A 16,091-nucleotide genomic window follows, 5' to 3' on the forward strand; every position below is an offset into this window, starting at 1 on the left:
ACATCGAGAGCGGCGGCAATGGCCAGTGAGATAGCCAGAAGACACCTTATCGTGGCACTCATAGACCGGATCAATCCGCTGGGACNTCAGGCTCGATCTAGAGAGACCGACTACATCGAGAGCGGCGGCAATGGCCAGTGAGATAGCCAGAAGACACCTTATCGTGGCACTCATAGACCGGAGCAATCCGCTGGGACAAATCTCTCAGGAGCGCTGGGGAGCAGTAGAGCATAAGCTGCTGGATGCGCTCGTCGCAAAAATGGATGGGGACCCCACCACGACCATGCCAACTTTCGATGGTGCGGGGTGGCTAAATGGGGTGAAAATAATAAGATGTAAGGACGATCCCTCTCTACTATTGGTAAAGGAAGCTGTTGCGACACTTCAAGGCCTGTGGGAANGTGGGAGGGCGCCGTCTTGGAGGTTGTGGACCGCAGCTGCATACCATCCATACCGAAAGCGAAGGTGCTCATACCCCGCACGGTAAAACCGGAGAATGCGCTGCGGCTTCTGCAGAGACAGAACCCAGACGTGCCGACGGGAGATTGGAGGGTGTTAAAGGTCACCAACTCCTGTAAGGAGGATGGCAGCCAAAATTGCATCCTCCAAATAAACAAGCCAGCCGAAGACATACTGTACGCTAGGTTCGGGAAGATGGCGTGGGGCATAGATAGCGTATACCTTCGCCTGAAGAAGCGAAGCCTGGCAGATAACAATGCTAATACACTGGAGGAGCGAGAGGTCGAGAAGGATCTGGGAGAGATCCTGGAGGCCACCATGAAGTTCCAGGAGACCGAGAAGGGTGATCCGGAGATTCTACCCGACCCCGAAAAGAATCCTGATCCTTGCAGTGAAGGTTCTTCAGGTAAATCTGCATAAAAGCAAGGTCGCCTCTGCCGAGCTCCTCCTCAATTTAGAGAGGATCGGCTACGATGCGGCGTTAGTCCAGGAGCCATGGATAGCGTCGGGAAACGTGGTAGCTGGACTAAAGTCGCAAACATACTATACGCACACCCCGAGTGCAACAAACAGGGTAAGAACAGCTATACTGGTAAAGAAAAGTATACATACACTCTTATATTGATCTTAATTTCTCTTCAGATGATCTGACGGTGGTAGCTGTGAAGGATGGCAAGGATGACACAATACTCCTTGCATCTTGTTACATGCCTCACGACGAGGAGGCGCCACCAAACGAGCTCCGGAGGTTGGTGGGAGAGGCCGAGAAGGCGAAACGCCCACTCATCATAGGCGCGGATGCCAATGCGCACAACACAGTATGGGGGAGTGGAGATACCAACGAAAGGGGTGAGTCTTTACTAAACTTTATATTAATAAGTAATTTAGATATAGCTAACCGGGGTGAGGAACCAACTTATATTGGCCCTACCTCGAAGAACGTCCTTGACATAACACTCCACACTAGTGGGGGAATCGGAGTACAGAATTGGGAGGTGCTTAGTACACCCTCGTTCTCTGACCATAGGTATGTAGGATTTCAGGTAAAATTCTCAGCCCGTACAAAAAGCGAAACCTTCAGAAATCACAGGAATACAAACTGGGAATTGTATGAAAGGGTAGTGAGGAAGAATTTAACCAAGAATAGGGTAAGTGACTCCCCCTCTGAATTGGAGAAACTGGTAGCCTCACTTACCAACACTCTAAATAAAGCTTATCGCATCGCATGCCCTCCGCTACATGCCAATCGAGGTTCAAAGCCACCTTGGTGGAACAGGGGGCTCGGAGCACTCAGGAAAAATGTTAGGGAACTCTTCAAACTGGCCAAGGTAGCCGATGACGAGTTCTGCTGGATGGAATACAAGGAAGTACTTAAGGAATACATTGCATTCGTAAATGCAAGCGGGAGTCGTGGAAGAGCTTCTGCGGCGAATTAGAAAAAACAACCGAGGTAGCCAGGCTAAGGAAATTGCTATCCAAGAACCCGACTACTCCAAGGTTACTACGTAAAAAATGTGGAGAGTGGACTGGAAGCAGTGAGGACTCACTGGAAGACCTAGTCAACACACACTTTCCGGGGTGTACAGACAGCATAGATCTGCAACTTCTAGGAGATAGCGTGGAAAATGTCCCCCCGGACATCATAACGGAAGAAAAAATACGGTGGGCAATCGATGGCTTCGGGCCGTTTAAGTCCCCAGGCACAGACGGTATCTTTCCAGCCATGATGCAAAAAATTTCCGCAGTGCTGACACCATACTTGAAAATAATATACGAGGGATGTTTAAGACTAAACTATGTGCCTGTCCTTTGGAGAGAGGCGAGGGTCGTATTCATACCGAAGGCGGACAAGGGAAATCCCCTCTATTCGAAAGAATACAGACCAATTAGTCTAACCTCATTCCTTCTAAAGACGCTCGAAAAGATTCTGGACGCCTACATTAGGGATAAGCTGCCGTCGGCCAGCATATCAAAGGCGCAGCATGCCTACACGAAGGGTAGATCCATCTGAGACTGCACTTCACTCACTAACCGCGGTAATAGAAAAAGCTCTGGAGCATAAAGAATATGCCCTAGGGGTCTCTCTGGACATAAGTGGGGCATTTAATAATGTCTCCTATGAGGCAATAATGGAAAGCCTAGAAGCAGCCCAGGTAGAGTCTGCCATCCTACTATGGATAAAAAGCCTGCTGAGCTGCAGGAAAATTAAGGCGGAGTGGAACGAAGCCAGGTTGCTCAGACTAGCGCATAGAGGAACTCCTCCGGGTGGTGTTCTGTCACCACTCCTGTGGCTACTCGTAGCGAATGAGCTTCTGGGAAAATTCGAAGGGAACGCACCCAGACTAATTGCCTATGCGGACGACATAGCTATAGTTGTTACGGGGAAATTCCTAGACACCATCAGTAACGTAATGGAAAGCGCTCTAAGGGTCGTACATCGATGGGCGACAACAGTCAACTTAGAGGTAAATGCTGAAAAACGGATGCGGTACTGTTCACAAGAAGGTACAAAATCCCCGCGTGGAAACCCCCGAGGCTCAACGGGGCGGAGCTATCAATCAAGGATCACACCAAGTACCTGGGAGTAATTTTGGACAGCAAACTGATGTGGAAGCTAAATGTGGAGGCAAAGGGTGAAAAAGGCCAGTGGTGCCCTTTACGCATGTAAAAGGATGCTGGGTACCACATGGGGCCTATCCCCTGGCCTCATGCATTGGTGTTACACAGCGGTAGTTAAGCCGATATTGCTCTACGGCGCTCTGGTATGGTGGAACGCTGCAAACAAAATTTCGTATAGAAAACCATTGGAGCGATTACAGCGGCTCGCTGCACTGTGCATAACAGGAGCGCTAAGGACCATCCAACGGCGGCACTTGAAAGGCTACTTGACCTACCACCAATCGACATCGCGGTGGAGAGCACTGCAGCGAAATCCGCCACGAGATTGATGGCCTTAGGTGAATTCTCCGCAAGAACCTTCGGGCACAGCTCGATGTGCAGGGGATGGAGGACAAAATAGACCACATACCCCCACGCTTCATCTGGGAAAGAAGGTTTAAAGCTACGGTTAAGGAGGGCGGATGGCGCATGAGCACGCGACCCGCCAGCGGAACGTATAACATCTACACGGATGGATCAAAAATGGCTGATGGAGTGGGCGCCGGAGTGTATTGCGCCGAGCTAGACCTCAGGCAACCCTTCAAGCTTCCAGAGTAATGCAGTATTTTCCAGGCGGAAGTCTTCGCTGTAGGGAAAGCGGCTGAGATAGCTAGCAACGCAGAAACTATATAAAAAATATCAATATATATATGTCGATAGCCAGGCGGCGATTAAGGCCATAATCTCACATCGTATTGCGTCAGAAAATGTCCTTAGAAGCAGGTAAGCAGTAGACAGGGCGGCCGAGAATAAACGGCTGCATATATACTGGGTTCCAGGCCACAAGGGTATTTTAGGCAACGAAATAGCTGATGAGATTGCCAAAAGTGCCATCCGTCTTGCTAGCGAACCAGTACGGGAAATACAAAAGTCGCTAAAAACGATCTATAATGAAATTTCCGAAAGTGCCGGATCAGGGGGAGATGGAACGCATTAGCGACATGCAAAACCACCAAGATCATGTGCAACAGCAGCAAAGGAAACACCCATTACTTGCTTACACGGTCACGTAGGGATTGCAGGACAGTTGTCGGCCTAATGACGGGCCACAACCTACTGGCCACCACTTACTGGCATCCCACGCAAGCAGAATGGGCATTAGTAACAGTGACACATGCAGGAAGTGCAGGGAGGAGGGCATGAGTGAGACGTTAGAACACCTCCTCTGTTTCTGTCCGGCCTTAGCTAGAAATCGTCTTAGATATCTCGGAGCTTCGCAGTTCAAAGGACTAGAGGAGGTTTCAAAACTGGATATTAAGGCACTCTTGAACTTCGCAAAAAGCGGTGACGTCCTATACGACGACTACTTTAGATCGCAGTAAATCGGACCTCCATCTGGCACTACAAAGGACCAACGGGTCTATGTAAGACGCATCAGCCGGCCAGTGTAACCTAACCTAACCTAATCAGTTGTATGGGAGCTATATGTTATAGTGGTCCGATTCTTCCGGTTCCGACAAATGATTAATACATTATAAAAATACACCCACCTACCAAATTTCATCCGGATATCTCGAAAACTGAGAGACTAGATTCCATACAAACAGACGGACAGACAGACAGACGGACATGGCTAAATCGACTCAGCTCGTCGTTCTGATCATTTAAGTATACATTTTAATGGGTCTATCTCTTCTTATTCTGGTACTTACAAACATCAGACCAAAGTTATAATATCATTTCATGCTCATGAAAGGTATACAAATTTAATTTGCATGTTGCTTGCAGTGGAATTCGAACCCGACCATCTCCGGATATCAACAACTTGTGGCAAGCATCTTTGCGCACTCAGCTACACCCAGACCAGTGATGCCAGATTGTGGGTAATTTCCCTATTTGAGGGATATTTTGCAACAAAAATTAATAAAAGGGAAAAAGGGACATTTCAAATAAATAAGGGATTTTCTTTTGACGCAGTTATCGTTGCATAATTGATCCAAATTCAAGAATATTCCACATTCTTACGTAATTAATCTTTCTGAAGATGTGATGTGGAGTGAAATGGTATATAATTGTTAAAAAGTTTAAGGAANAGATTGTGGGTAATTTCCCTATTTGAGGGATATTTTGCAACAAAAATTAATAAAAGGGAAAAAGGGGCATTTCAAATAAATAAGGGATTTTCTTTTGACGCAGTTATCGTTGCATAATTGATCCAAATTCAAGAATATTCCACATTCTTACGTAATTAATCTTTCTGAAGATGTGATGTGGAGTGAAATGGTATATAATTGTTAAAAAGTTTAAGGAAAATTTCGAAAACTTTCTTACGTTAACCAATTCAAGCGCTGAGTAAGAAAGAATCTTTTCAGTTGTAACTGGTGTTTCATGTAAAAAGCGGAACAAATTATCTGATGAAATGTTAAATAGCACATGAATGTGCTTCAATTTTAAAGTCACCAAAAAATTATTTTAGGCCCTTAGTGAGTGAGCAAAAAAATGGAATTAAAAAAATGAATGAGTGAAAAAATGCAGAAAAAGGGTTTTTTCTTAACAGCGGTCAGCCCTCGGCAGGCAATGGCAAACCTCCGAGTGTATTCCTGCCATGAAAAACAGCTTCTCATAAAAATACAATCGCCGTTCGGAGTCGGCATAAAACTGTATGTCCCTCCCCTTTGTGTGACAACACAAGCACATATGTGTAAGCGCCAATTATTATTATTATTATTTTATATGATTTTACTTCTTTACTACTAAAACATGTATATGTTTAAATTCGTTGGGAATTTTCTGGGATAAATTTTTAAGATGTGGGTAATTGAGGGATTTTTTCCCCATTTTCGTGGGATTTTTAACAGAGAATATCTGGCATCACTGACCCAGACATATAAATTTGCTTTCAAATGTTGAATATCCATGAGCATCACAGCACGCGATTTGTACGGATAAACATGTACTCTGCATGCTTGGGGTGCGTATTTACACTCATATATATACTCAGATGTGAACAGTCAAATACGTGCGTAATAAATTTTGTATGAATATATTATTTTTAAATACGAACATTTTTAAACGATAATCAAATATAAAGTATTCATTTTTACTATGCATTATTTCCCTCGGTGTTCAATTTTATTAGGTGTTTTTTCTCTNTTTTACTATGCATTATTTCCCTCGGTGTTCAATTTTATTAGGTGTTTTTTTCTCTGTATAGAAAATTTTTAAAATCTCAATAATTTTGTACATTTCAAAATATTCTCATTTTACCAAAATTTCTAGAATCTCCCGGATTTCGATAGTTTTTGAAATTTTAGAAATTATCTAAAAATAAGAAATCTCAAGAAATTTAATAATACTATAAAATTCAAAATTTTGGAATTTTCGTTGTTTTCTGAACCTGCGAAAGTACATTTTCCCAATTTCCCCTACCTGGGTCCGCCACTGCAATACATATATGTCAGCGCGTATTATATATTTTCACTTGCCAAAAAGCGTGCTGGTGGTAACACCGATGAAATATTAATATTAAATCAAAATAAGAATCGGTTCCCTATTGGATTATTTATGATAACGTTTTAAGAAGTTATTCAGCAAGTTTTAAAGATTACAATGTTGTTAAACACCAAAGTTGAGAGAATGTTGTCTGGCGGTGTCATGCGGCAAATGCTTATACATATCAAGACATCAAAGTGCCCACACACAAAAACTTGCAATCATACTGCTCGTCAAAATGACAGTTGGTAGGCCATCGGTGTTTGCCTGTGGAGTTTTGCGGTAAATTTGTATTTTGTTTGTGTAAAATTACTTTAGTATCGGTTTACCGGTTACCGAATAATCCTGGTGGAAGCTTGATAATTTTTCTGGTAGTTGGTAAAATGCAATAAGCTGTACGATATTCATCTAAACTTGAATCCGCCCGTTGCCGAAAGGCATAACGCATTTGAGTAAATAAAATTCCTTAAATTTTTTGCTACAATTCATTTTTTTTTAGGAAAAAAGCTACGAATCAGCTGTTGACAAACATTGTTTACCAGACTAAAGGTGTAGTTAAACGTGGCAATGCTAGCTCTTTTTCAAAGCATTTTGCTGTCAAAATGCGAAATCGAAAGTCTACTTTCCCGTGTAAACAGTCAGAAAGTCCTTTTTGCAGATTTGCAGAAATCACTTTCGGCAATTAAAATTGCAAGGTGTANATTTGTATTTTGTTTGTGTAAAATTACTTTAGTATCGGTTTACCGGTTACCGAATAATCCTGGTGGAAGCTTGATAATTTTTCTGGTAGTTGGTAAAATGCAATAAGCTGTACGATATTCATCTAAACTTGAATCCGCCCGTTGCCGAAAGGCATAACGCATTTGAGTAAATAAAATTCCTTAAATTTTTTGCTACAATTCATTTTTTTTTAGGAAAAAAGCTACGAATCAGCTGTTGATAAACATTGTTTACCAGACTAAAGGTGTAGTTAAACGTGGCAATGCTAGCTCTTTTTCAAAGCATTTTGCTGTCAAAATGCGAAATCGAAAGTCTACTTTCCCGTGTAAACAGTCAGAAAGTCCTTTTTGCAGATTTGCAGAAATCACTTTCGGCAATTAAAATTGCAAGGTGTAACTGCAACTGAAACTACGCAAATCGCTTTCGGGAAATAATTTCAACTTGCTCGTGCAATAAATGTTAAATTGTTTTGGAATATGGTTTTTCATAAAAATTATTGGTTTTATTTCATATTGATGCTTTGATAGTTAAATGAAAAAAGTGATACATATAGATACCTTTTTAAGTATCTTTTCTGCTACAATTTTTCACAAGCCCGCGGTCACACTGATGTTGACTCAGTATTAAAAGAATTTTTATCTATACCTCGGTGAATTGCATGTGACTTTTCTTTGAGTTTTGCTAAATTATATCCATAATTAAATAAAATATGCTGAATAAAACAATGATATTCTTGGTTGTTACGAATGACTTTTAATCAAACTCGGCCCTAAAATTGTATTTCTGATTATGTGTATGCAAATACTTACTCTCTAGCTCGTAGTACTCATTGTCTGGTTTACCGCCGTTTATGTGCAGCTTCGCCATGCGTCGGGCACACTGATCTTCATCCAACCGAATAATTGATTTTAAAAATTCCATCATCTCTTCTTGTGTTTCATGCCACATTGTGGCGCATACGATCAACTGGGGTATTTTGTCGCTTTCCATTATATCAGCTGGCGATTCCGATGACATTTGAATCTTAAGTGTATGTAAAAAATAAATCAAGGATTTTCCGTTACTCTGAATTCTGTTAAAATGCGATTAGATATTTCAGATAGACTCATAACAGCCATAATGTAATACATAAATTAAATTACAGCAAGTCTAACTTCGGTCGGAGCCGAACATTAAATACCCGGCGCACGTACTAAATATATGTTTTTCACCTTTCCGAAAGCTACCGCTACATGGTAAGCCGAGGTATATCAATTTTGAGTAAATTAGCGTCCTTAAATTTCGAAATATTGAAGTTTCAAGCATTTCTGAAATTTACCGTTACAATGTTTTGCTTTCGTGTGGCAAGCACAATAACCATACCGAGTTTGGTACAAATTGGTAGAACGGTTACCGAGACACATATATGTGATCATAAAAGGGCGGTGCTACGCCCATTTTCCAAAATTTCATCATAAACGTATTTCTTGGTAAAGATTTATTCCAAGCATCAATTTTGAATAAATTAGCTTTAATACTTACTGATTTATCGAAGATTTCGTATTTCTCTAAACTACCGTTATTTCGGATGTGGGCGTGGTTATTTTGCGATTTTAAAAACGTTTCGCCATTTGGTATGCTCTACCAAGGCCAACAACTGTGCCAAGTTTGGAAGAAATTGGTGCAGCGGTTACCAAGATATACACATGTAACCATAAGTGGGCGTGGCTACGCCCATTTTCAAAAAATTTATAATATTCTTATTTCTCTTCAACAATTTTTATTGAGCTTTAGGCCGTCTTATTGTGGAAAAGCAACAATAATTTGAAAAAATGGTAGAAGTGATAGCTATTTCGGAAATCACCACATTTCCTCATCAGACTTCTTTCAGCACTGTGCTAAGTTCGCCTTGTGAATTCTTGTTGCTTTTTTCCACTATTGCATTTGTTAAGCCAACTACAATCAAGCGCAGCTATTCCAGTGCTATTTAAACTTGATCATGTGGTTGTTAGTTTTGTTGGTTTTTGTTAAAATTCTATTAATAGAATGTTTAACTTTTAGGTGTGCTTGTCCTTAAGTTATTTGTTTTTGTTATTTTATGGCCTTATAACAATTATATTCAACAATTTTTATTGAGCTTCAGGCCATTGTTAATGTAAGCTCAATAAAAATTGTTGAATATAATTGTTATGAGGCCATAAAATAACAAAAACATTCTTATTTGTCACCTAAAAATTATTGTTAATGTCAATTTTGAGTGAATAATCTTCAGTAGTTACTAAAATATCGCAGTTTTCGTATTTCTGAAAATTACCGTTATATGGGAGGTAGGCGTGGTTATTGTCTGATTTTGCCCATTTTCAATACCATCCGTCCTACGCCCGGAAGAAGTGCACGTATCAAGTTTCGTTAAGATATCTCAATTTTTACTCGAGTTATCGTGTGCACAGACGGACGGACGGACAGACAGTCACCGCTTAATCGATTTTTCTTTTCATTCATGTATACATTTGTCTATATCTGTCTCGATTCGATTTGCCTGTTATAAACAACCGTTATGTGAACAAAGTTATAATACCCTTGTGTACAAGTGCGCTCGGGTATAAAAAGGTATTTGGTAAAACTTGCCAATGTGTGGTGGATTTATAATTATTACGAGCAGTGTTGCCACAAAAAAAAGACCAAATTCCTGAGAAACAAATGAAAAATCCTCAAAATCCGAAAAAGTACTCAAAATTTTCTTATTACAGCTATGAGTACTGTGTACTATTTACAGGTACTTAGTATAAAAATTAATTACATTCTCCAATTCAATTGGTGTATTTGTTCTTGCGGTTCAAACAAAGTATCACCGTTGTTTTTTATGCCTTGCTTTGTATATAATATTGCAGCAACTATATAAGTGCTCAATATGGGCCTCAAGTCAGTCCTACACATTTTTAAACTACTAAATATACGTTCTACTGAAGCATTAGAAAAGGGCTATGTTAGTAATGCAGATATAATTTTTTTTTAATTTGGAAACTTATATGTGACCTGGTCTACGGAAAGGGGGCTTAGGTGTCAAAAAATCAATTTTCACTTTTTGGTTGATTCGGATGGAAGATGAGATGCTTTTTCACGTGGTGAAAAGCAGAAAATCCTAACTTGCTTAGNTTTAAATGTTCCACACTAGCAACTTACACGATGAACTATAATAATATTCCGACCAACAACAACACTTACTGGACCAACAACAACACTTACTGGACGTCCGGCGCGGAGAACAATTAACGAGATAATGAGAAACTGACGAAACGAGTTGCTTACTTTTAACAGCTTTTTCACAGAAAACTAGTTTACGCACGTAAGCTCCCTTTTCGTAGACCAGGTCACATATGAACCTGAAGAATCTTTTAATTCAAAAACTTTTTCCTATAATTTTCTGGATCTAATGAAGAATCAATATAAAAATTCTTATGATCGAACAATGCGTATTCTATCCATTCGGTTTCGAGATTTTGCAAGTTAAAAATAAGTTGAAAATATAACTATGGAAGGAAAAATATTATCGATAACATTTTGAATATTTAGCAGCAAATGCAGATGTGCTTAAGAGCGAAAAACACCATACAAGCGGCCTGACAAACCAAGCGAAATAACCCTTTCCTTAAAGCTATTTATGTTGTGTATGGGTGTGTTTGAAGGTTTGACAAGACGTTTGAGGGAAATGTGAACAAAAATCAAAATTTTTTGATTTTCTGGTCGCCATGTTGACGTTTGATCAAACCGTTTACGTTACAGAATTTTTACCGAATGAGGACGCAAGAGAGAAAAATCGAAGAAAACCAAACCCTTTTACATTGTGAACCGGAAGAAAACTAAAATTCTTTGCTTGTACGAGTCATGTTTGCATGGTGTATGGCGAAATGGGCAAAGTAGGTTTGAAGAATGTTTGACAAGCCACTTGCGTAGATACCCTGCAGGGAAAGCTACTAGTTGTGAACTAGAATTCTACCGGTTTGCGTTTCAGCCGAACTAGTTCACGTTCTATCCTTTTTCAATGTTAGCGACTGGTATTTTTAACATTGCGATGTCCTACGAGATGTCAATTGTCAGGCTATGCATCAGCATCTACTAGTATAAATACTAGTAGCATCATACCAGTTGATGAGATAGTCTGCCAATTCATGCCCCGTGAAAAGCATAAGTGTGCCTTTTTGCTCGCGACGCTCCAGCAGTCACAATGGCCGACAGAGAAGAGCACTCGCGTGGTAAGCCTGAGGTACCAGGTTCAAGTCCTGGCGCAGGTAAAATATTTTTATTTTCTATTTTTTATTTTATTTTTATTTTTTATAAATTTATTTTTTTGTTTATGCTGTTTATTGTAATTTTTTAATTTAATAAAAAAAAATTTTTGTTTAATTTCTTTGTTTTTATATTTCTTCCTAAATGTTTTTTTGCAACGCAATTAGATTTTCAAATTTGTTATTTATTTATAAATTGAATAAATTATTTTTACTTACATTTATTTAACTTTAAAAATCTTAACCACCTCCAAGCGGCCTCGAACCTGCGATTTCAGAACCAGAACCAGTAGTCTTCACGTGACGCCACAGCCGACATTTGTAAGAAAAGCAATTAATTGCGTTTTATTTTTGGCTTTGGCAATTCAAAGGCAGATGTCGCTGATCGCCTAAGTTCTTCGAAATTGTCGAACTGGTAGGCACATACTAGTTAATGAACTAGTATTTTTTCTAACTGGTTTGGCTTTTCACTGCAGGGGTATTTCGCTCTTTATAAAACTTAGGAAAGCTTTTTGTTCAAGAGAAAATTCTTCAAAATAAAAATCCTCAAAAAATACTCAGGCGCCCCCGAAATTCCTCACGTTTTGAGGAATTACTCACAAAGTGACAACACTGATTACGAGGGATATATATATGTAAATATGTATGTATACTAGCGATGTTTCGAATGTCATATTTTTCTCATTCGTGAATGCGAATGCGAATGTTTGGAATAACATTAAAAAAGCTATAATCAACGTTTTATTACATAAAAATTTTGTAAATTATAGAACATTGAACAAGTGCTTAACCTACACATGTATGTATATAGTGCACTATGGTCTGGCGACTATCATTTGGTCAAAAGTCGAGCAGTAACCAAATTGATTTGAAACTTAGTGTTTTGGGAGTTTATGGGGTCGCTGATTTCGAATATAATGTCACATTCTCGAAATTCAAAATGGCGGATCCAATATGGCGACCAACTTCTACCACCATACCTCTTACCTTTCATACCATACTTCTTTACCTTTCACCAAAAACTTATACATAAGCGGGGTTTTCAAGATCGCTGATTTCGAATCTGATGTAAGCTTTTTCGAATTTAAATTGGCGGATCCAATATGGCGACCAAATTTTATAACTTTTTCCTTTTCAGCATAAACTCATATATATGGGGAGTTTACGAGGGCGCTGATTTCGAATCTGATAGCAGATTTTTTAAATTTAAAATGGCGGATCCAATATGGCTACCAAATTTTATAAGTTTTTCTTTTTCACCAAAGACTTATATATAAGTGGGGTTTGGATCCAATATGGCATTATCTGAAAAAAATTTTAGTTTAAAATTTTTTTTAAATTTTGCTATATACTTTTTTCTAATCACAGCTGCTTCAAATAAAAAACTTTTTCCTTTAAATATAAGCTTATATTTGTATTTACTTGAAAGGACACTAGCACAACAAGTATATTACTAATATTAGGCTAGATATAAAGTTGAAAAAATAACGTAACGTACAAGTTTAAACAAAAAAATGCAAGAATGCATTTCGCACCTACCTACTTGCATATCATTCTTGCTATTTCCTTCCGTCTTATAATATTTCGCAGCAAAATGTTTAAAACAGCAGTTTTTTACATCTTTGTTGATTGCTGCTTTTCAAACATCGAAAGGCACGGCAAACCACTCCTTTTCTGATAAAAGAGCCCATTATTCAAAAAATGCAAAAGTGTGCAACATGATTCTCAGCCCACAAACTCTAAATTGAACATTTTTATTGCCCACAAAGCTTGAAGACCGCCAAATGAAACCAATTTTTTATAGTTCTACTTGAAGTGGAATATTATTACCCAAATTAGAGCCCATTTTGAAAATGAGTTTTATTTTATTTAGCAAGTTATATGTTAGTTTTCTTTTTAGTTAATCACACAAATATTCATTTCCATTCTCTTTTATGAAGTATTTTTCTCACTCAAAGACTTATACCATTACGAGCTACAAGAATACTGACTACGAAAAAAATAAATTTGTAAACTTTTAGTAGAAATGTCAACTTTATCACCTGATATCTCATTGGGAAAACTCTTAAGAAAATAATGAGTATGTATTTTTTTTACTCTGGAGAATTAATTTAGTGAAGGGACAAAAAAAAATCGATTTATCGATACTCTAAAAAATTACTTTGGCCAGAAAATAGTAGCTGCCAGACCATAGTGCATCTAGTAGTAAAAGTTCAAAAGGGGCATATTACATTTCAAAAAAGTAATTTTAGTTTAGTTTTCCACCAATCGAGTGGATTTTCACCGAGATAAGCTCGTTTTTCTTTAAGATAGACCTTCAATTGAGCTTTAATTTCACATTTTCTAATGTCCCCAGATTCTACATCCGAGCCTTCGCTTTCACTGGAGGGATCTAAAATTATTTCTAGGTTGCTTATAAGACTTTTAGCAGTACTTGTTGAAGGCTCATCAATTTGCTTGATATACCACTTAACCGTTTTGCGCCTGAAGCTAAAAGCCGGTTATTGTCCGCACCCTGGTTAGACAGGCATTTCAACAATATTAGAGTGGACTCTATGCCCATGTACACATTCGCATTCGCAAAACATTCGTATAATTTGATGCGAATGCGAATATGTTAAATGATGCGAATCATTCGCATAACGAATGCGAATTCAAATATTCGCAACATCCCTGATGTATACATATAAGAAAGAAATAGTGTCAGTTAAGGATATAAACTCATGTTGTTTGTTTTTACGTGAAAAAAACTTGCTTCTTTCCAAATTGGTGTTTTTTCCTTTTTTCTTTATGCAAGTGGCAAAACCGTGTTCAAACAAGGGAGCTTTTGTTCAGCAATAAAACTTTATATGCACGTACTTTACTCAAAAGCCAATAATAAGGCGTGCATATCGAATTGCGAGAGAAAAAATCCTTTCATATTAGCGAGCAGCGACGGTATCTTTGCTACGATCGTAGTAAATTTGCTAAGATTTTGCAAAATGTTTAAAAGTTGCTACTCAACTACGCTTTATCCTATTTTTACTACGCTTTTTATATTTCATTCGACTTATAGGTAGCAACTATTTGTAAATCACTATATTTATTTATTTATTTATTTATTAATACTAAAAACAATAAAAAAATTATCATTCTACTTAAAAGCTATAGCTACCAGGGCTTTACGTTTTTACTTGTAGATACTTATGAAATACAATGAATTGAGTTAAATAATGTTACAATTGTCTATAAGTAGTTATTATATTCTATTGAAGAATATAATCTGTTTAAGGAAGTCGTTAATTTTTTTGATATTTGCAGTGGATGGTGACATAAGAGAGCAGAAAGGGTTGGATGTGTTGAAAATCTTTTTCCGATGGAAAGCGATGGTTGGGCAGTTAGTCACAATATGTTCCACAGTTAAAGCCTGGTTTTGACAAAAATTACAAGTGGTTCTAGGGCTTTTGTTCAAAAGTCTCACAAAGTTAGTGATCTCGCAGGGGTTGCAGGAGACTGTATATCCCGGTTTTATCCCTTTTGGGTTTATTTTTGTGTAGTAATGTGAAATATTTTCCCAACTATCATCGGAGCTTAGTTTTGTATACGAAGTATTTTTTGAAAAAATATCCTTTTTACTGGTGTATGGAAAAGTTATTAACGGTTCGCTCGCAGCTAGTTTGGCTCGTTTGTTTGCATTTTCATTTCCTGTTAGCCCCACCTTCTGCGGATATTCACATAATTTTGACCTTGTTACTTTATTAACTTGTCCCTTATAGCAGTTATCAAATGGTTGTTGTTACAAATATTTTGCGTTGCAGATATTGTTGATAGACTGTCTGTGAGGATAATAAATTTCCATTTCGTTTACAAACAACAAACAAAATTACATATTTTTTCAAACTGTGGAAACGTACCACTATTTAAGGACTTCATTTATATTTCCTCATGGCTTCAACTACTTTTTTCAACTGCGCAAAAACTTTAAAAGACTAATAGCCTTATTCATGAAAAATAAAATAAAATTAAAGAGCTCTATAAAGTGACATTTTCATACAAACTTTCGATTTATAAAGTTAAACACCCTTATTCTAGAACACGAATTTTCGTAATTCGTAATTCGGAGCTACGTTACGAAAAACGAAAAATCGACATGCTGCAACCCTTGCGGAAACCTGTGCAGAATTGCCAGCTATCAGTTGTTTTTTGAAGACAGCTGAATGAAGGAAAACGAAGAGAAAAGGAATTAAAAAAACATTCATCAAATGCTTATTTATGCTAAAATTGTTTGATTTTACATATTTTGAAGGAAACGAAGGATTCTATTGCATTTACAATTATTGCAGCAGAGTAAGAGCGCGCTATTGAAATAAATTCTCAAATATATTCAACAATTTTATAATGAGCTCGAGGCCATTTTTTAAATGAAAATTTATTGTGGAAAAGCAACAATAATTTGAAAAAATGGTAGAAGTGATAGCTATTTCGGAAATCACCACATTTCCTCATCAGACTTCTTTCAGTAGGATTCGAACCGACGATCCCACTGACTCAGCCAGTTGCCTATGCACCGTGCTAAGA

General features: G+C 38.2%; 1 protein-coding gene across 3 annotated transcripts in view; it reads right to left on the reverse strand.

The window, feature by feature from the left end:
• Window positions 1-16,091, reverse strand: part of Chs2 (Chitin synthase 2) — a 261,613-nt gene that overhangs the window by 166,437 nt on the left and 79,085 nt on the right. For all 3 annotated transcript variants that reach the window (XM_017625143.1, XM_017625159.1, XM_017625154.1), the window contains one exon: window positions 8,079-8,292. In XM_017625143.1, coding sequence (XP_017480632.1) covers window positions 8,079-8,292 — 214 coding nt within the window. The remainder of the gene's footprint in view (window positions 1-8,078; window positions 8,293-16,091) is intronic.

This window comes from Rhagoletis zephyria, unplaced genomic scaffold, assembly GCF_001687245.7.
Source record: "Rhagoletis zephyria isolate East Lansing unplaced genomic scaffold, Rhagoletis_zephyria_1.1 Rzeph_scaffold_00060, whole genome shotgun sequence".
Classification (NCBI taxonomy): Eukaryota; Metazoa; Arthropoda; class Insecta; order Diptera; family Tephritidae; genus Rhagoletis; species Rhagoletis zephyria.